The sequence below is a fragment of the Salvelinus alpinus genome, chromosome 1, assembly GCF_045679555.1.
Source record: "Salvelinus alpinus chromosome 1, SLU_Salpinus.1, whole genome shotgun sequence".
NCBI classification, from domain to species: domain Eukaryota; kingdom Metazoa; phylum Chordata; class Actinopteri; order Salmoniformes; family Salmonidae; genus Salvelinus; species Salvelinus alpinus.
The window spans coordinates 107193040-107214937 of NC_092086.1; the positions used below are offsets into that span (position 1 = coordinate 107193040).

The 21898-nt window shown below is 44.8% G+C and overlaps 1 protein-coding gene across 3 annotated transcripts in view; it reads left to right on the plus strand.

Moving 5' to 3' along the window:
- The window catches only part of LOC139538258 (rab GTPase-activating protein 1-like), a 175538-nt gene that overhangs the window by 31320 nt on the left and 122320 nt on the right, over window positions 1–21898 (plus strand). For all 3 annotated transcript variants that reach the window (XM_071340122.1, XM_071340109.1, XM_071340116.1), the window contains 2 exons: window positions 3705–3879; window positions 16165–16322. In XM_071340122.1, the coding sequence (XP_071196223.1) occupies window positions 3705–3879; window positions 16165–16322 (333 nt within the window). The remainder of the gene's footprint in view (window positions 1–3704; window positions 3880–16164; window positions 16323–21898) is intronic.

Genomic DNA, 21898 nt, shown 5'->3' on the forward strand with positions numbered 1-21898 from the left:
ACCTTTATTTTACTAGGCAAGTCAGTTAAGAACAAATTCTTATTTACAATGACGGCCTACTCCGGCCAAACCCAGACAACGCTGGGCCAATTGTGCGCCGCCCTATGGGACACCCAATCACGTCCGGATGTGATACAGCCTGGATTCGAACTAGGGACTGCCTCTTGCACTGAGATGCAGTGCCTCAGACCGCTGCGTCACTCGGGAGTCATATATATAATCTGGATTAGAGGTCGACCACCTGTTACGCAAGTGCAGCAAGGAGCCAAGGTGAGTTGCTAGCTAGCATTAAACTTATCTTATAAAAAAACAATCTTCACATAATCACTAGTTAACTACACATGGTTGATGATATTACTAGGTTAACTAGCTTTGCCTGCTTTGCATATAATCAATGCGGTGCCTGTTAATTTATCATCGAATCACAGCCTACTTCGCCAAACGGGGGATGATTTAACAAAAGCACATTCTCGAAAAAAGCACAATCGTTGCACGAATGTACCTAACCATAAACATCAATGCCTTTCTTAAAATCAATACACAGAAGTATATATTTTTTAAACCTGCATATTTAGTTAAAAGAAATTCATGTTAGCAGGCAATATTAACTAGGGAAATTGTGTCACTTCTCTTGCGTTCATTACACGCAGAGCCAGGGTATATGTTTGGGCTGCCTGGCTCGTTGCAAACTATTTTGCCAGAATTTTACATTATTATGACATAACATTAAAGGTTGTGCAATGTACCAGCAATATTTAGACTTAGGGATGCCACCCATGAGATAAAATACAGAACGGTTCCGTATTTCACTGAAAGAATAAACATTTTGCTTTCGAAATGATCGTTTCCGGATTTGACCATATTAATGACCAAAGGCTCGTATTTCTGTGTTTATTATATTATAATTAAGTCTATGATTTGACATTTGATAGAGCAGTCTGACTGAGCGGTGGTAAGCAGCAGCAGGCTCGTAAGCAATCATTCAAACAGCACTTTCCTGCGTTTGCCAGCAGCTCTTAGCAATGCTTGAAGCACAGCTCTGTTTATGACTTCAAGCCTATCAACCCCCGAGATTAGGCTGGCAATACTAAAGTGTCTATTAGAACATCCAATAGTCAAAGGTATATGAAATACAAATGGTATAGAGAGAAATAGTAGACGCATCATAATTCCTATAATAACTACAACCTAAAACTTCTTACCTGGGAATATTGAAGAACTGGGAATATTGAACCACCAGCTTTCATATGTTCTTATGTTCTGAGCAAGGAACTTAAACGTTAGCTTTCTTACATGGCACATATTGCACTTTTACTTTCTTCTCCAACACTGTTTTTGCATTATTTAAACAAAATTGAACATGTATATTATTTATTTGAGACTAAATTGATTTTATTTATGTATTATGTTAAGTTAATTCAGTATTCAGTATTGTTGTAATTGTCATTATTACATATATATATATATATCGGCCGTTTAATTGGTATCGGCTTTTTTTGGTCCTCCAATAATCGGTATCGGCGTTGAAAAATCATAATCGGTCGAACTCTAATCTGGATATAATCTGGATATAGGATGTATATAATCTGGATATAGGCTGGATATAATCTGGATATAGGCTGGATATAATCTGGATATAGGCTGGATATAGGATGTATATAATCTGGATATAGGATGTATATAATCTGGATATAGGATGTATATAATCTGGATATAGGATGTATATAATCTGGATATAGGCTGGATATAATCTGGATATAGGCTGGATATAATCTGGATATAGGCTGGATATAGGATGTATATAATCTGGATATAGGATGTATATAATCTGGATATAGGATGTATATAATCTGGATATAGGCTGGATATAGGATGTATATAGGCTGGATATAGGATGTATATAATCTGGATATAGGATGTATATAATCTGGATATAGGATGTATATAATCTGGATATAGGATGTATATAATCTGGATATAGGATGTATATAATCTGGATATAGGCTGGATATAATCTGGATATAGGCTGGATATAATCTGGATATAGGATGTATATAATCTGGATATAGGATGTATATAATCTGGATATAGGCTGGATATAATCTGGATATAGGATGTATATAATCTGGATATAATCTGGATATAGGCTGGATATAATCTGGATATTGGCTGGATATAATCTCTTTATAGGCTGTATATAGTTTATGTAATCTGTATGTGGTCTCTATATAGGCTGTATGAAGTCTGTATGTAGTCTCTATATAGACTGTATATAATATTGTGTATAGTCTCTATATAATCTGTATATAGGCTGTATATAATCTGTATGTAGTCTCTATATAGGCAGTATGTAGTCTCTAAATAGGCTGTATATAATCTGTGTATAGTCTGTATGTAGTCTCTATATAGGCTGTATATAATCTTGTGTATAGTCTCCATATAATATGTATATAGTCTCTCTATAGTCTCTATATAGGCTGTATGTAGTCTCTATATAGGCTGTATATAATATTGTGTATAGTCTCTATATAATCTGTATGTAGTCTCTATATAGGCTGTATATAATCTGTATGTAGTTTCTATATAGGCTGTATATAATCTGTGTATAGTCTGTATGTAGTCTCTATATTGGCTGTATATAATCTTGTGTATAGTCTCTATATAATATGTATGTAGTCTCTATATAGGCTGTATTTAATCTGTATTTAGTCTCTAAATAGGCTGTATATAATCTGTATGTAGTCTCTATATAGGCTGTATATAATCTGTATGTAGTCTGTATATAATCTGTGTATAGTCTCTATGTAGTCTCTATATAGGCTGTATATAATCTCTATCTAGTCTCTATATAGGCTGTATATAATCTGTATGTAGTCTCTATATAGGCTGTATATAATCTGTATTTAGTCTCTAAATAGGCTGTATATAATCTGTGTATAGTCTGTATGTAGTCTCTATATAGGCTGTATATAATCTTGTGTATAGTCTCCAATTTGTAAGTCGCTCTGGATAAGAGCGTCTGCTAAATGACTTAAATGTAAATGTAAATATAATATGTATGTCGTCTCTATATAGTCTCTATATAGGCTGTATGTAGTCTCTATGTAGGCTGTATATAATCTTGTGTATAGTCTCTATATAATATGTATGTAGTCTCTATATAGTCTCTATATAGGCTGTATGTAGTCTCTATATAGGCTGTATATAATCTTGTGTATAGTCTCTATATAATATGTATGTAGTCTCTATATAGGCTGTATTTAATATGTATGTAGTCTCTATATAGGCTGTATATAATCTGTATGTAGTCTCTATATAGGCTGTATATAATCTGTGTATAGTCTGTATGTAGTCTCTATATAGGCTGTATATAATCTGTATGTATTCTCTATATAGGCTGTATATAATCTGTGTATAGTCTGTATGTAGTCTATATAGGCTGTATATAATCTGTATGTATTCTCTATATAGGCTGTATATAATCTGTGTATAGTCTGTATGTAGTCTATATAGGCTGTATATAATCTTGTGTATTCTCTATATATGCTGCATATAATCTGTATGTAGTCTGTATGGAATCTCTATATAGGCTGTATATAATCTGTATGTATTCTCTATATAGGCTGTATATAATCTATATTTTACCTTTACCAATTAACTTTGAACTATAACAGCCATAACCTTACCTGCCTGTTTGTCTGCAGGTTGCTGGACCCCCAGACAAGCACAGAGATAGCCAGTTACCCCATCTACAAGATCATGTTCTGTGTGCGTGGTCATGACGGCACGCCTGAGACTGACTGCTTTGCCTTCACAGAGAGCCACTACAACGCAGAGATCTTCCATATACATGTCTTCCGCTGTGAGATCCAAGAGGCGGTGAGGACACACACACACACACACACACACACACACACACACACACACACACACACACACACACACACACACACACACACACACACACACACACACACACACACACACAGATTCGGGGATGGTGACGACTGAGACATCAACACTTGCACATAACCTTTACAAAAGCCCAGTAGTAAGTAATTCACTTTCAGTGATTGAGTTGTTTAGCTCCATGTTGCCTTGGTCTTCCTTCGCCAAACTACACTTCCATACACATTTAACTGCAGTATAAATCATGAACTGCAGGGGGAGCCAGAGTTCCTACCCTTTTTCACAGTACCAGATTCTTACCTCTGACAGCACTTTTCTCATGCTGCCCACACACAATGCCCAAACATTCATGTTGAGAGGAAATATCTCTCCCTGTCAGCTGTTCACCCCTCTCTTCCTCTCTCTACCCCCCTCTCTCTCTATCTCTCTCCACCTTTCTCTCTACCCCTCTCTCTCTCTCGCTCTTTCTCTACCCATCTCTCTCTCTTTCTCTACCCATCTCTTTCTCTACCTCGCTCTCTTTCTCTCTACCCCTCCCCCTCTCTACTTCTCTCTCCCTCTCTACTTCTCTCTCCCTCTCTACTTCTCTCTCCCTCTCTACTTCTCTCTCCCTCTCTACTTCTCTCTCCCTCTCTACTTCTCTCTACTTCTCTCTCCCTCTCTACTTCTCTCTCCATCTCTACTACTCCTCTCTCCATCTCTACTACTCCTCTCTCCATCTCTCTACCCCTCTCTCTCTCCCTCTCTCTACCCCTCCCTCTCTCTCTCTCTCTACCCCTCTCTCTCTCTCTCTCTCTCTACCCCTCTCTCTCTCTCTCTCTCTCTCTCTCTCTCTACCCCTCTCTCTCCCTCTCTCTACCCCTCTCTCTCCCTCTCTCTACCCCTCTCTCTCTCTACCCCCCTCTCTCTCTCCCCCTCTCTCTCTCTACCCCTCTCTCTCTCTACTTCTCTCTCTCTCTCTCTACCCCTCTCCCTCTCTCTCCCTCTCTCTACCCCTCTCTTTCTCTCCCTCTCTCTCGCTACCCCTCTCTCTACTTCTCTCTCCCTCTCTCTACCCCTCTCCCTCTCTCTCCCTCTCTCTACCCCTCTCTCTACTTCTCTCTCCCTCTCTCTACCCCTCTCTCTCTCTACCCCTCTCTCTCTCTCCCTCTCTCTCTCTACCCCTCTCTCTACTTCTCTCTCCCTCTCTCTACCCCTCTCTCTCTCCCTCTCTCTCCCTCTCTCTACCCCTCTCTCTCGCTACCTCCCCACCTATATACCTCTCAATTCAATTCAAAGGGCTTAGAATAGACAATAGACAATAAACAAAAGGGAAATAAACAAGGGAAACATTAGTAAACATTACACTCACAAAAGTTGTAAAATAATATAGACATTTTAATTGTTATATTATTGGCTTTGTACAGTGTGCATATAGTTGAAGTATGAAAAGGAAAATAAATAAACAGATGAATATTGGTTGTATTTACAATGTTGTTTGTGTTCCACTGGTTGACCTTTTCTCATGGCAACGGGCCACAAATCTTGCTGCTGTGATTACACACTGCGCTATTTCACCAAACAGATATAGGAGTTTATCAATGTTTATTTGTTTTCAAATTCTTTGTGGGTCTGTGTGATCTGTGGGAAATATGTGTCTCTAACGTGGTCATACATTTGGCAGGAGGTTAGGAAGTGCAGCTCAGTTTCCACCTCATTTTTCTCGGGCAGTGTGCACATAGGCAGACCTGGCTCTCGAGAGAAGACAGGCTATGATGGCCTCTCTCAATAGCAAGGTTATGCTCACTGAGTCTGTACATAATCAAGGATTTTCTTAATTTGGGGTCAGTCACAGTGGTCAGGTATTCTGCCACTGTGTACTCTCTGTTTTAGGGCCAGACATCTGCATTGCTTGCTGTTTGGGGTTTTAGGCTGGGTTTCTGTACAGCACTTTGTGACATCAGCTGATGTATAAAGGGCTTTATAAATACATTTGATTGAGATGGCGTTCCAATTTGTTTCGTTTTTTGGTTGATTCTTTCCAGTGTGTCAAATAGTTCTCTTTTTGCTTTCTCATAATTTGGTTGGGTCTAAATGTGTTTCTGTCCTGGCTAGAGATGGGTATCGTTAACATTTTAACGGTATTACTACTCTTACCGATACTGCTTCTCCATCCGGTACTTTAACGGTATTCCTTCGGTTATTTTTTACGAAAAAACCCCAAAACAAATTAAGAACAGAATTAACATAGCTTTATTTTCTGAAATATAAAATAAACAATTATTTACAGCAAAAGAAACGGCAATGTTTTGAACGAATCACTATTATAGACTAGGTTGTGATGATGGGGATGGGAGCCAGGCCTTTGTAGAGCTCGACCTCTAGGTCAACACGCTCGCTGAGGGTGAGGGACGAGGTGTCCTGTTGGATCGTCAACCTCAACTCCCTGTCCTCCTCTGAGAACAGCTCCTCCAAGGCACTCCTTGTTTTGTACAATGGAGGGACTGTCTCCATTTCCTCTCCTTCAGACTCCCCCTGTTGCTGGTGCTCTGTGTCTGTCTGCTCCGGCTCCTCTGACAGCCCTGGTGTTGCTCTAGTCACATTGGCCTCGACAGTTGCCTTCCTCAGCCTGTCCCAGGTGGCGTAACTCACCAGCCTCCCTTTAAATCTGGGGTCCATTGCTGTGGCCTCATGCAGGAAGGCTTGAATGTCCTCATCCTGATAGCGCTCGGAGAGGTTCTCCCAGACCTTCTCTTTGATGGTTGCCACAGACGTTGTATCTTCATGCTTCACAGTGAAGTGCTCTTCCAGTTTGTGGAGGATGGGTTTGATCTGTCCACAGGGGGCATTCTATTCACATGACACACAGTGTGGATGTATAGAGGATTCTCATGAGCTGGACAAACTCCTCAGCCTTATATATACATTTTTTATTTAAATTCACCTTTATTTAACCAGGTAAGCTAGTTGAGAACAAGTTCTCATTTACAACTGCGACCTGGCCAAGATAAAGCAAAGCAGTGCGACACATACAACAGAGTTACACATGGGATAAACAAACGTACAGTCAATAACACAATAGAAAAAAAAGAAGACTATATACAGTGTGTACAAATGTCATGAGGAGGTAGGTAATAAATAGGCCATAGTAGCGAAGTAATTACAATTTAACAAATTAACACTGGAGTGATAGATGAGCAGATGGTGATGTGCAAGTAGAAATACTGGTGTGCAAAAGAGCAGAAAAGTAAATAAAAACAATATGGGGATGAGGTAGGCAGATTGGGTGGGCTATTTACAGATGGACTATGTACAGCTGCAGCGATCGGTTAGCTGCTCAGATAGCTGATGTTTAAAGACAGTGAGGGAGATATGAGTCTCCAGCTTCAGCGATTTTTGCAATTCGTTCCAGTCATTCGCAGCAGAGAACTGGAAGGAAAGGTGGCCAAAGGAGGTGTTTGCTTTGGGGATGACCAGTGAGATAACTGCTGGAGCGCGTGCTACGGGTGGATGTTGTTATCGTGACCCAGTGAGCTGAGATAAGGCAGAGCTTTACCTAGCATAGACTTATAGATGACCTGGAGCCAGTGGGTTTGGCGACGAGTATGAAGCGAGGGCCAGCCGACTAGAGCATACAGGTCACAGTGGTGGGTGGTATAAGGGGCTTTGGTGACAAAACGGATGGCACTGTGATAGACTGCATCCAGTTTGCTGAGTAGAGTATTGGAAGCTATTTTGTAAATGACATCGCCGAAGTCGAGGATCAGTAGGATGGTCAGTTTTACTAGGGTATGTTTGGCGGCGTGAGTGGATTGAAGTCCTCGTCCTTCAGACAGTCCAGGTTGTCCTTGGTCATTGCTTTTCACAGTCGTGGGTCCAAGGCTGCTGCTTGGATGGCTGGATACGGCTCTATGAATCTCTATCATTAGAGTGAGTTCCATCTGGTCTTGACATCAAGGATGAGTGAGTGTTGCAGAAGGCCTGATACAACAACAGAAAACAACATGTATTTAATTACCGCACACTTGAATATTGAATTAAATTGTTAAATGTGTGAATTTCAAAATAATATTTTAATATTATTTTGGGGCGGCAGGTAGCCTAGTGGTTAGAGCGTTGGACTAGTAACCGGAAGGTTGCAAGATCGAATCCCCGAGCTGACAAGGTAAAAATCTGTCATTCTGCCCCTGAACAAGGCAGTTAACCCACTGTTCCTAGGCCCTCATTGAAAATAAGAATTTGTTCTCAACTGACTTGCCTAGTTAAATAAAGGTCAAAAAAAAAAGGATCGAGGATCTCTTGAACCACACGACCACTGCTCTGATTTCTGTGCTGCCACATTCAATGTGTGCGCAAAGCATCCTATTTTTAGGATGTGTAGCCTGTTGATGGCAACATTCATATTAACAGCATTATCAACAGTCAGAGCTACAATCTTGCTTGGCTCTGTCTCAAACTCTTCCAGAATGTCTGAGATCTCCTCTGCCACTACTTAGCCAGTTTGTGATTTGTACACTGCCCTGGTGTGGAGGACCTTCTGTTTTACACTGCCCTGGTGTGGATGACCTTCTGTTTTACACTGCCCTGGTGTGGAGGACCTTCTGTTTTACACTGCCCTGGTGTGAAGGACCTTCTGTTTTACACTGCACTGGTGTGAAGGACCTTCTGTTTTACACTGCCCTGGTGTGGGGGACCTTCTGTTTTACACTGCCCTGGTGTGAAGGACCTTCTGTTTTACACTGCCCTGGTGTGGATGACCTTCTGTTTTACACTGCCCTGGTGTGGAGGACCTTCTGTTTTACACTGCCCTGGTGTGGAGGACCTTCTGTTTTACACTGCCCTGGTGTGGAGGACCTTCTGTTTTACACTGCCCTGGTGTGGAGGACCTTCTGTTTTACACTGCCCTGGTGTGGAGGACCTTCTGTTTTACACTGCCCTGGTGTGGAGGACCTTCTGTTTTACACTGCCCTGGTGTGGATGACCTTCTGTTTTACACTGCCCTGGTGTGGAGGACCTTCTGTTTTACACTGCCCTGGTGTGGAGGACCTTCTGTTTTACACTGCCCTGGTGTGGAGGACCTTCTGTTTTACACTGCCCTGGTGTGGAGGACCTTCTGTTTTACACTGTCCTGGTGTGGAGGACCTTCTGTTTTACACTGCCCTGGCGTGTGTAGTGTACTGTAACAGAGAGAGAGTGGTCCTGACAGAGGCTGGTCCACCCGTCTGATGTGATGGTCAGCTTTGGCACGTCCTTCAGCTCAGTGATCACATTGGCCTTTTCTACACCACACCAGGTAGGAATGAATGTGTCACTGAGGTACCTCCTGGAGGGAGGGGTATATTTGGGGTTGAGGGCCTTGCTCATCTCCCTACAGTAAAAAAAAGAGTTCATGTGTTGAATTATCCTTATTGTTGTGTGTTGTGGAGTGATGGGACCAACATACAACCCTTTTATACTACTATATCCTGAACATGAATACAACTCAATATATACTGACAGACTGTTACCTAAAGCCCTTGGACTCCACTGTTGCAAAGGGGTGTAGGCCTTTCACTATGACCTTGGTCACGGCTAGTTAGCATTCATTCACCCCCTCCTCAGTCATCCTCCCACTATCTGCCAGCGTGAAGGGGCTTCGGGCTTGTCTTAGGCTTGGACCAGCGGTATTAGAGGGAGGGGCTTGTCTTAGGCTTGGACCAGCGGTATTAGAGGGAGGGGCTTGTCTTTGGCTTGGACCAGCGGTATTAGAGGGAGGGGCTTGTCTTAGGCTTGGACCAGCGGTATTAGAGGGAGGGGCTTGTCTTTGGCTTGGACCAGCGGTATTAGAGGGAGGGGCTTGTCTTAGGCTTGGACCAGTGGTAATAGAGGGAGGGGCTTGTCTTAGGCTTGGACCAGCGGTATTAGAGGGAGGGGCTTGTCTTAGGCTTGGACCAGTGGTATTAGAGGGAGGGGCTTGTCTTAGGCTTGGACCAGCGGTAATAGAGGGAGGGGCTTGTCCTAGGCTTGGACCAGCGGTATTAGAGGGAGGGGCTTGTCTTAGGCTTGGACCAGCGGTATTAGAGGGAGGGGCTTGTCTTAGGCTTGGACCAGCGGTATTAGAGGGAGGGGCTTGTCTTATGCTTTGACCAGCGGTATTAGAGGGAGGGGCTTGTCTTAGGCTTGGACCAGCGGTATTAGAGGGAGGGGCTTGTCTTAGGCTTGGACCAGCGGTAATAGAGGGAGGGGCTTGTCTTAGGCTTGGACCAGCGGTAATAGAGGGAGGGGCTTGTCTTAGGCTTGGACCAGCGGTAATAGAGGGAGGGGCTTGTCTTAGGCTTGGACCAGCGGTAATAGAGGGAGGGGCTTGTCTTATGCTTGGACCAGCGGTATTAGAGGGAGGGGCTTGTCTTAGGCTTGGACCAGCGGTATTAGAGGGAGGGGCTTGTCTTAGGCTTGTACCAGCGGTATTAGAGGGAGGGGCTTGTCTTAGGCTTGGACCAGCGGTAATAGAGGGAGGGGCTTGTCTTAGGCTTGGACCAGCGGTATTAGAGGGAGGGGCTTGTCTTTGGCTTGGACCAGCGGTATTAGAGGGAGGGGCTTGTCTTAGGCTTGGACCAGCGGTATTAGAGGGAGGGGCTTGTCTTAGGCTTGGACCAGCGGTATTAGAGGGAGGGGCTTGTCTTATGCTTTGACCAGCGGTATTAGAGGGAGGGGCTTGTCTTAGGCTTGGACCAGCGGTATTAGAGGGAGGGGCTTGTCTTAGGCTTGGACCAGCGGTAATAGAGGGAGGGGCTTGTCTTAGGCTTGGACCAGCGGTAATAGAGGGAGGGGCTTGTCTTAGGCTTGGACCAGCGGTAATAGAGGGAGGGGCTTGTCTTAGGCTTGGACCAGCGGTAATAGAGGGAGGGGCTTGTCTTATGCTTAGACCAGCGGTATTAGAGGGAGGGGCTTGTCTTAGGCTTGGACCAGCGGTATTAGAGGGAGGGGCTTGTCTTAGGCTTGTACCAGCGGTATTAGAGGGAGGGGCTTGTCTTAGGCTTGGACCAGCGGTAATAGAGGGAGGGGCTTGTCTTAGGCTTGGACCAGCGGTATTAGAGGGAGGGGCTTGTCTTAGGCTTGGACCAGCGGTATTAGAGGGAGGGGCTTGTCTTAGGCTTGTACCAGCGGTATTAGAGGGAGGGGCTTGTCTTAGGGAGGGGCTTGTCTTAGGCTTGGACCAGCGGTATTAGAGGGAGGGGCTTGTCTTAGGCTTGGACCAGCGGTATTAGAGGGAGGGGTGGGTTGGTTCATTGAAGCTGCAACTTTAACAAAAAAGTTCAAAATCTTTAAATGGGTGATTAAATTGATTAACTCACCCATAGCTAAACAATCAACTGGCTAATGGTTCCTTTTGATCAGAAACCCATGTTCACATAATCTAGTTAACTCTGTGTGTGGGCTCTAGACTGCTAGCGTACATACCTAATGTAGATCAGACGAGAGATGAACTACGAGCTCGGCAGTCAAACTGTTTCTCTGCCTGTACATGATGCACTTTCCATAGATGTTTGGACAGATTGCTCGTGTTTCTGCCCTTACAAGCAAAAGTCTTGTTGTACTTGTGGCAACGAGCGTTGTCAGCATGGACTCTGGTGAAGTGTAACCACACTTCTGAACGTTTGGCACTCTCTGCCATCGTCACTAACTAAGAGCAGGGTGCTGTGTGTACTGTAGCTTGTGAGAGACACAGGCTCCGAGAGAGAGCCATCTCTCTTCTGGATTGGGAATAGTGAAAATGCATCATAGACGTATGTCTTAATCTCATTGCAAGTTAGAAATGGTTGGTGAGATAAAATATACAAGATAACGTTTATGTAGCAATAATAAATAGGACATGTATTTTCTTAATTTCTCCAGTACCGAAAGCAGAACCCATAACGTCGGAGCTTATCGATACTACGGTCTTTCATAATTTAGCCCCGGGGCCCGTTTAATACCGGGTTTCAGTACCCATCCCTAGTCCAGGTGCTCTGTGGGGTCTGTTTGCATTTGTGTACAGAGCCCCAGAACCAGCTGGCTGAGGGGAATATTCTCTAGGTTCATCTCTCTGTAGGTGAGGGCTTTGTGATGGAATGTGTGGGCATCGCTTCCTTTTAGGTGGTTGTAGAATTGAACAGCTCTTTTCTGGATTTTGATAACTAGAGGATATAGTTCTATTTCTGCTCTGCATGCTTTGTACATTAATTACAGTGCATTCCCTTTTTCCACATTTTGTTACATTACAGCCTTATTCTAAAATTTATAAAATTAACCATTTTCCTCATCAATCTACACACAATACCCCATAATGAAAAATCTAAATCACGTTTTATTTTTTTTATAGCAAATTTATAAAAAATAAAAAACAGAAATACTTTATTTACAAAGGACTCTCAGACCATGAGAAACAAGATTCTCTGGTCTGATGAAACCAAGATTGAACTCTTTGGCCTGAATTCCAAGCGTCAAGTCTGGAGGAAACCTGGCGGGAGGAAACCTGGCACCATCCCTATGGTGAGGCATGGTGGTGACAGCATCATGCTGTGGGGATGTTTTTCAGCGGCAGGGACTGGGAGACTAGTCAGGATCGAGGGAAAGATGAAAAAGTACAGAGAGATCCTTGATGAAAACCTGCCCCAGAGCCCTCAGTGCGACGGTTCACCTTCTAACAGGAAAATTACCCTAAGCACACAGCCAAGACAACACAAGAGCCCGCACTTGAACCCGATCGAACATCTCTGGAGAGACTTGAAAATAGCTGTGCAGCAACGCTCCCCAGCCAACCCGACACAGCTTTAGAGGATCTGTAGAGAAGAATTGGAGAAACTCCCCAAATACAGGTTTGCCAAGCTTGTAGCGTCATACCCAAGAAGACTTTGAGGCTGTAATCGCTGCCAAAGGTGCTTCAACAAAGTACTGGGTAAGGGTCTGAATACTTATGTAAATGCAGCATTTCAATTTGTAATGTTTTTTAATCATTTGCAACAATTTCTAAACACCTGTTTTTTCTTTGTCATTTTGGGGTATTGTGTTTAGATTGATGAAGGGAAAAAACTATTTCATCCAATGTGGAAAAAGTCAAGGAGTCTGAATACTTTCCAAATGGGAACAACTGAACGTGTTCAACTGAAATGTGTCTTCCGCATTTAACCCAACCCCTCTGAATCAGAGACGGGGGGGGGTCTGCCTTAATCGACATCCACGTCTTCGGCGCCCAGGGAACAGTGGGTTAACTGCCTTGCTCAGGGGCAGACGACAGATTTTTACCTTGTCAGCTCGGGGATTTGATCCAGCAACCTTTCGGTTTTTCGGTTACCGGCCCAACGCTCTAACCACTAGGCTACCTTCACTGTATATTTTTGCTGAATTCTGCATGCAGTGTCTCAATTGAGTGTTTGACCCATTTTGTGAATTCTCACAACCATAAAGGGTAATGGGTTCGATAACTGATTGAAGTATCTTTAGCCAGATCCTAATTGGGATGTTGAGGTGTATGTTCCTTTGGATGGCATAGAAGGCCCTTCTTGCATTGTCTCTTAAATTGTTCACAGCCTTGTGGAAGTTACCTGTGGTGTTGATGTTTAGGCCGAGGTAGGTGTAATTCTTTGTGTGCTCGATGGACAACAGTGTCGAGAGAGAATTTGTATTTGTTGTGTTGGCTACTGGACCTTTTTTGGAAAACCATTATTTTAGCTTTCCATCAATTTGTATAGCAGACCCTAATGCCAGATTGAGTCAAAAGCTTGTTTGAAATCAACAAAGCTTGAGGTCTTTACTTTTTGTTGTTTGTTTTTCAGTAAGGGCGTGCGTGGTGTACACATGGTCTGTCGTACGGTATTTTGGTGAGATGGCAATGTGACATTTACTCAGGAGACATGTTTGAGTGCTGTTGATGATACTGCAGAGGGGTTTTCACAGATTGCTGCTGATGCATATTCCACTGTAATTATTGGGGTCAAATTTGTCTCCACATTTGTAGATTGGGGTGATCAGTCCTTGGTTCCAAATATTAGGGAAGATGCCAGAGCTGAGGATGATGTTGAAGAGTTTAAGAACAGCCCATTTGAATTTGTGGTCTGTATATTTTATAATTTCGTTTAGTATACCATCAACACATCAGGCCCTTTTGGGTTGGAGGGTTTGATTTTGTCCTGTAGTTCATCCAATGTAATTGGAGAATCCTGTGTGTTCTGGTAGTCTAATAGTTGACTAAGTTTAGTATATGATCATGTATATGTGTTTGCTCTTGGTTTTTTGTTATATGGCCGAAAAGGTTGGAGAAATGTTTTTTTCCATCTCTCTACCTCTCGCTATCCTTCTAACCCTCTCTTCCTTCTACCCCTCTCTCTACCCCCCTCTCTACCCCTCTCTGTACCTCTCTGTACCTCTCTCTCTACCCCTCTCTACCTCTTTTTACTCCCCCCTCTACCCCCCTCTCTACCCCTCTCTGTACCTCTCTCTACCTCTCTCTACCCCTCTCTCACTCACTCACTCACTCATTCATTCACTCACTCACTCACTCACTGATGTAGCCAGTGGGCTAGCCATGTGTTTCTATCTTGTGTAGCCTGTAGTTCCTGTAGTCAGGCAGCCTCAACCTGCTGTACTTTTCTCTGCCTGAACTGGCTAAGCCTGTATAATAGTGAGACAGAGTCTACGTCCCAAATGGCACCCTATTTCCTACAAAGTGCCATACGGCCCTGATCAAAAGTAGGACACTGTATAAGGGATACGGTGCCATTTGGGATGCTCTTCCTCAGTGTGCAGTGACCTGATTTTCCCTTTTCCCTCCTTGGAGAAAGATGTCTCCCTCCACTGACTTCTTCCAATCCCCCCCATGTCATCTTCCAGACAGACAGTGCAGACCCCCCATGTCATCTTCCAGACAGTCCAGACTCCCCATGTCATCTTCCAGACAGTCCAGACCCCCCATGTCATCTTCCAGACAGTCCAAACCCCCCCCATATCATCTTCCAGACAGACAGTCCAGACCCCCCATATCATCTTCCAGACAGCCCAGACCCCCCCATAATCATCTTCCAGACAGTCCAGACCCCCCCATGTCATTTTCCAGACAGCCCAGACCCCAGTCCAGACCCCCCCATATCATCTTCCAGACAGTCCAGGCCCCCCCATGTCATCTTCCAGACAGTCCAGGCCCCCCCATGTCATCTTCCAGACAGCCTAGACCCCAGTCCAGACCCCCCCATATCTTCCAGACAGTCCAGACCCCCCCCCCCCCCCATATCATCTTCCAGACAGTCCAGACCCCCCCATGTCATCTTCCAAACAGACAGTGCAGACCCCCCCGTATCATCTTCCAGACAGCCCAGACCCCCCCGTATCATCTTCCAGACAGTCCAGACCCCCCATATCATCTTCCAGACAGTCCAGACCCCCCCATATCATCTTCCAGACAGTCCAGACCCCCCCATATCATCTTCCAGACAGACAGTCCAGAGCCCCCATGTCATCTTCCAGACAGACAGTGCAGACCCCCCATATCATCTTCCAGACAGACAGTCCAGACCCCCCCCCAAAATCATCTTCCAGACAGACAGTCCAGACCCCCCCCATATCATCTTCCAGACAGACAGTCCATACCCCCCCCCCCCCCCATATCATCTTCCAGACAGTCCAGACCCCCCCATATTATCTTCCAGACAGTCCAGACCCCCCCCCATATTATCTTCCAGACAGTCCAGACCCCCCATATCATCTTCCAGACAGTCCAGACCCCCCATATCATCTTCCAGACAGTCCAGACCCCCCATATCATCTTCCAGACAGCCCAGACCCCCCCATATCATCTTCCAGACAGCCCAGACCCCCCCCCATATCTTCCAGACAGCCCAGACCCCCCCCCGTATCATCTTCCAGACAGTCCAGACCCCCCATATCATCTTCCAGACAGTCCAGACCCCCCATACCATCTTCCAGACAGTCCAGAACCCCCCATGTCATCTTCCAGACAGACAGTCCAGCCTGGTGGGGGCACAGGGCCTCCACTGGAACACACACACACACACACACACACACACACACACACACACACACACACACACACACACACACACACACACACACACACACACTACATACGGAAAGAGAATTCAGCTCAGCCCTATCTATGATACTGTATCATGTCTCCCAATGACTGAACAACTCTCTAGGACTCTAATGGTGTGTGTATGTCACTGATCTTCAATCCCTGTGTGTTTCTGTGTGTGTCTGTCCGGTCTGTCCGGTCTGTCTGGTCTGTCTGTCTGAACTCCACAGGTCAGCAGGATACTGTACAGCTTCGCCACGGCCTTTAGGCGGTCCGCCAAGAAGACGCTCCTCTCGGGCTTGGCTCCGCCCCTGACGCCAGACAGCGACGTCTTCACCTTCACCGTCAGTCTAGAGATCAAGGAGGATGATGGGAAAGGGACCTTTAGGTATGGTGCATCGCAACCATGGCATCCATCTTATCAATCTGTACACTAGAGTAATTGTCCTTAGCCTCTAGGTGTGGTATGGTACATTAGGGTTCATCATAGACTGAATGGTACATTAGGGTTCATTGTGGACTGGATGGTACATTAGGGTTCATTGTGGACTGAATGGTACATTAGGGTTCATCATGGACTGAATGGTACATTAGGGTTCATCATAGACTGGATGGTACATTAGGGTTCATCGTAGACTGGATGGTACATTAGGGTTCATCGTGGACTGAATGGTACATTAGGGTTCATCATGGACTGAATGGTACATTAGGGTTCATCGTGGACTGGATGGTACATTAGGGTTCATTGTGGACTGGATGGTACATTAGGGTTCATCATGGACTGGATGGTACATTAGGGTTCATTGTGGACTGGATGGTACATTAGGGTTCATTGTGGACTGAATGGTACATTAGGGTTCATCGTGGACTGGATGGTACATTAGGGTTCATCATGGACTGAATGGTACATTAGGGTTCATCGTGGACTGGATGGTACATTAGGGTTCATCGTGGACTGGATGGTACATTAGGGTTCATTGTGGACTGGATGGTACATTAGGGTTCATCATGGACTGGATGGTACATTAGGGTTCATTGTGGACTGGATGGTACATTAGGGTTCATTGTGGACTGAATGGTACATTAAGGTTCATCGTGGACTGGATGGTACATTAGGGTTCATTGTGGACTGAATGGTACATTAGGGTTCATCATGGACTGAATGGTACATTAGGGTTCATCATAGACTGGATGGTACATTAGGGTTCATCGTGGACTGGATGGTACATTAGGGTTCATCATGGACTGGATGGTACATTAGGGTTCATTGTGGACTGGATGGTACATTAGGGTTCATTGTGGACTGAATGGTACATTAGGGTTCATCGTGGACTGGATGGTACATTAGGGTTCATCGTGGACTGGATGGTACATTAGGATTCATCGTGGACTGGATGGTACATTAGGGTTCATCATGGACTGGATGGTACATTAGGATTTATTGTGGACTGGATGGTACATTAGGGTTCATCATAGACTGGATGGTACATTAGGATTCATCATGGACTGGATGGTACATTAGGATTCATCGTGGACTGGATGGTACATTAGGGTTCATCATAGACTGGATGGTACATTAGGATTCATCATAGACTGGATGGTACATTAGGATTCATCGTGGACTGGATGGTACATTAGGGTTCATCGTGGACTGGATGGTACATTAGGGTTCATCGTGGACTGGATGGTACATTAGGGTTCATCATAGACTGGATGGTACATTAGGATTCATCATAGACTGGATGGTACATTAGGGTTCATTGTAGACTGGATGGTACATTAGGGTTCATTGTGGACTGGATGGTACATTAGGGTTCATCGTGGACTGGATGGTACATTAGAGTTCATCGTGGACTGGATGGTACATTAGGGTTCATCGTGGACTGGATGGTACATTAGAGTTCATCGTGGACTGGATGGTACATTAGGGTTCATCGTAGACTGGATGGTACATTAGGGTTCATCGTGGACTGGATGGTACATTAGGGTTCATCGTGGACTGGATGGTACATTAGGATTCATCGTGGACTGGATGGTACATTAGGGTTCATCGTGGACTGGATGGTACATTAGGATTCATCGTGGAATGGATGGTACATTAGGATTCATCGTGGACTGGATGGTACATTAGGGTTCATCGTGGAATGGATGGTACATTAGGGTTTTTCGTGGACTGGATGGTACATTAGGATTCATCGTGGACTGGATGGTACATTAGGGTTCATCGTGGAATGGATGGTACATTAGGATTCATCGTGGACTGGATGGTACATTAGGGTTCATTGTGGACTGGATGGTACATTAGGGTTCATTGTGGACTGGATGGTACATTAGGATTCATTGTGGACTGGATGGTACATTAGGATTCATTGTGGACTGGATGGTACATTAGGATTCATTGTGGACTGGATGCTACATTAGGATTCATCATAGACTGGATGGTACATTAGGGTTCATTTTGGACTGGATGGTACATTAGGGTTCATCATAGACTGGATGGTACATTAGGGTTCATTGTGGACTGGATGGTACATTAGGATTCATCATAGACTGGATGGTACATTAGGGTTCATTGTGGACTGGATGGTACATTAGGGTTCATCATAGACTGGATGGTACATTAGGGTTCATTGTGGACTGGATGGTACATTAGGGTTCATCATAGACTGGATGGTACATTAGGGTTCATTGTGGACTGGATGGTACATTAGGGTTCATTGTGGACTGGATGGTACATTAGGATTCATCATAGACTGGATGGTACATTAGGGTTCATTGTGGACTGGATGGTACATTAGGGTTCATCGTGGACTGGATGGTACATTAGGGTTCATCGTGGACTGGATGGTACATTAGGGTTCATCGTGGACTGGATGGTACATTAGGGTTCATCGTGGACTGGATGGTACATTAGGGTTCATCATAGACTGGATGGTACATTAGGGTTCATTGTGGACTGGATGGTACATTAGGATTCATCATAGACTGGATGGTACATTAGGGTTCATCATGGACTGGATGGTACATTAGGGTTCATCATGGACTGGATGGTACATTAGGGTTCATCGTGGACTGGATGGTACATTAGGATTCATCATAGACTGGATGGTACATTAGGGTTCATTGTGGACTGAATGGTACATTAGGGTTCATCGTGGACTGGATGGTACATTAGGGTTCATCGTGGACTGGATGGTACATTAGGGTTTATGTTAGAACATCAATCTTATCAATCTGTACACTAGAGCTGTCATCGTCTATTTGTCGTGTGTTTGGACGTTTATGTATGGTGCGGGAAGCAGTTAACCGAAAGGTCACTGGTTCGAATCCCTGAGGAAGCAAGGTGGAAAAGTCCCAGCTCTGGCTGGGCCACTCAAGGACATTCAGAGACTTGTCCCGAAGCCACTCCTGCGTTGTCTTGGCTGTGTGTTTAGGGTCGTTGTCCTGTTGGAAGGGGAACCGTCGCCCCAGTCTGAGGTCCTGAGCGCTCTGGAGCAGGTTTTCATCAAGGATCTCTCTGTACTTTACTCTGTTCATCTATCCCCCAATCCTGACTAGTCTCCCAGTCCCTGCTGCTGAAAAACATCCCCACATCATGATGCTGCTGTCACCACCATGCTTCACCGAGGGGAAGGTTTCCTCCAGATATGACGCTTGGCATTCAGGCCAAAGTGTTCAATCTAGGTTTCATCAGACCAGAGAATCTTTTTTTCTCATCGTCTGAGAGTCCTTTAGGTGCCTTTTGGCAAACTCCAAGCGGGCTGTCATGTGCCTTTTACTGAGGAGTGGATTCCGTCTGGTCACTCTACCATAAAGGCCTGTTTGGTGGAGTGCTGCAGAGATGGTTGTCCTTCTGGAAGGTTCTCGCATCTCAACGGAGGAACTCACTCTGTCAGAGTGACCATCGGATTCTTGGTCACCTCCCTGACCAAGGCCCTTCTCCCCCGATTGCTCAGTTTGGCCGGGCGGTTGGCTCTAGGAAGAGTTTTGGTGGTTCCAAACTTCTTCCATTTAAGAATGATGGAGGCCACTGTGTTCTTGGGGACCTTCAATGCTGCAGAAATGTTTTGGTACCCTTCCCCAGATCTGTGTCTCGACACAATCCTGTCTCGGAGCTCTACGGACAATTCCTTCGAACTCATGGCTTGGTTTTTCACTGACATGCACTGTCATCTGTGGGACCTCATATAGACAGGTGTGTGTCTTTCCAAATCATGTCCATTCAATTGAATTTACCACAGTTGGACTCCAATCAAGTTGTAGAAACATCTCAAAGATGATCAATGGAAACAGGATGCACCTGAGCTCAATTTCGAGGCATTGCTTTGTCATTATGGGGTATTGTGTGTAGATTGCTGCAGATGTTTTTTAATTTATTTTTGCCATGTTACAGTTAAAGCTGTAATGTAACAAAATGTGGATAAAGTCAAGGGTTCTGAATACTTACCCAAGGCACTGTACTGTATATTACATTAGAACCGTTTAGAACGTCACTGGCCTCATTCTCTCGTCTATTTGTTGCTTATTTACAAGGTTCTTTCCCCCTCTCAAACCACACCAGTAACTGAATTAGCTCTACTGAAATGTATGGCATTCAATCTCACTTCCTGAAAGAAATATGCCCCTTAAGTGAACAAGGAAATGACAAAAATAGAAATGTCTATTTTTTCTTTTCTTTTGGAGTTCTTTCTTAGAAGTGTAGACATGCTTCCACTAATTTATCACCCTGACCAGCAGCCCGGCCGTCTCTGCTCTGATACCCTGGTTTCACAAAGAGGCTTATTCACCAGCAGAGTGACACTGGCGCAGGCCAACACACAGACACATTCTCCTAGGATAGGAATCATCACTACTGGACCGGAGATCAGACAGCCTGGTTCTGCTCATCAGACAGCCTGGTTCTGCTCATCAGACAGACAGAGAGGATAGTCACTGACTGTCACAGGGTGACTCTAGACATGCCTGCTTGAAATGGAAAGGGAGTGCGGATGCTCTTCAGGCAGGCATAGGCCCTATTATTAGTCAGCTCTGAGCTGGGTTTTATTTAATTTTGGGATGAGAGCAGGATCTGGTCTCTAGAACTAATGGCTTCTCCTCCAAGGCTCTGTCTCAATTGCTTAAAAATGTGTCCTGTCCTCCTCTCCTCCCTGTCATTGTCTACAGTGTCTTCCTGTCCTCCCCATCTCCTCATCATCTGTGGAGATTGGTGGAGACTCATCAGTTCTCTCAGATCAGAGTGATGGAGGAGAGGACAGGAGCCGTATGTATCAAGTGTCTCAGGGTAGGATTGAGATATAAAAGGCTAACCTGATCCTGGATCAACACTCCTTCTCTTAAAACATACTGCCCCAGCTTTTTATGGCAATTAAGACATAGCCCTTAATCTAACCCGTCCTTCTCCTCAGGCTCTGACATAGCCCTAAATCTAACCCGTCCTTCTCCTCAGGCTCTGACATAGCCCTAAATCTAACCCGTCCTTCTCCTCAGGCTCTGACATAGCCCTAAATCTAACCCGTCCTTCTCCTCAGGCTCTGACATAGCCCTAAATCTAACCCGTCCTTCTCCTCAGGCTCTGACATAGCCCTAAATCTAACCCGTCCTTCTCCTCAGGCTCTGACATAGCCCTAAATCTAACCCGTCCTTCTCCTCAGGCTCTGACATAGCCCTAAATCTAACCCGTCCTTCTCCTCAGGCTCTGACATAGCCCTAAATCTAACCCGTCCTTCTCCTCAGGCTCTGACATAGCCCTAAATCTAACCCGTCCTTCTCCTCAGGCTCTGACATAGCCCTAAATCTAACCCGTCCTTCTCCTCAGGCTCTGACATAGCCCTAAATCTAACCCGTCCTTCTCCTCAGGCTCTGACATAGCCCTAAATCTAACCCGTCCTTCTCCTCAGGCTCTGATAGGGGTTGTTTCCAATTCCCACCAAACAAGTCACTTCCCTTAGCTCACAAATAGCCAAA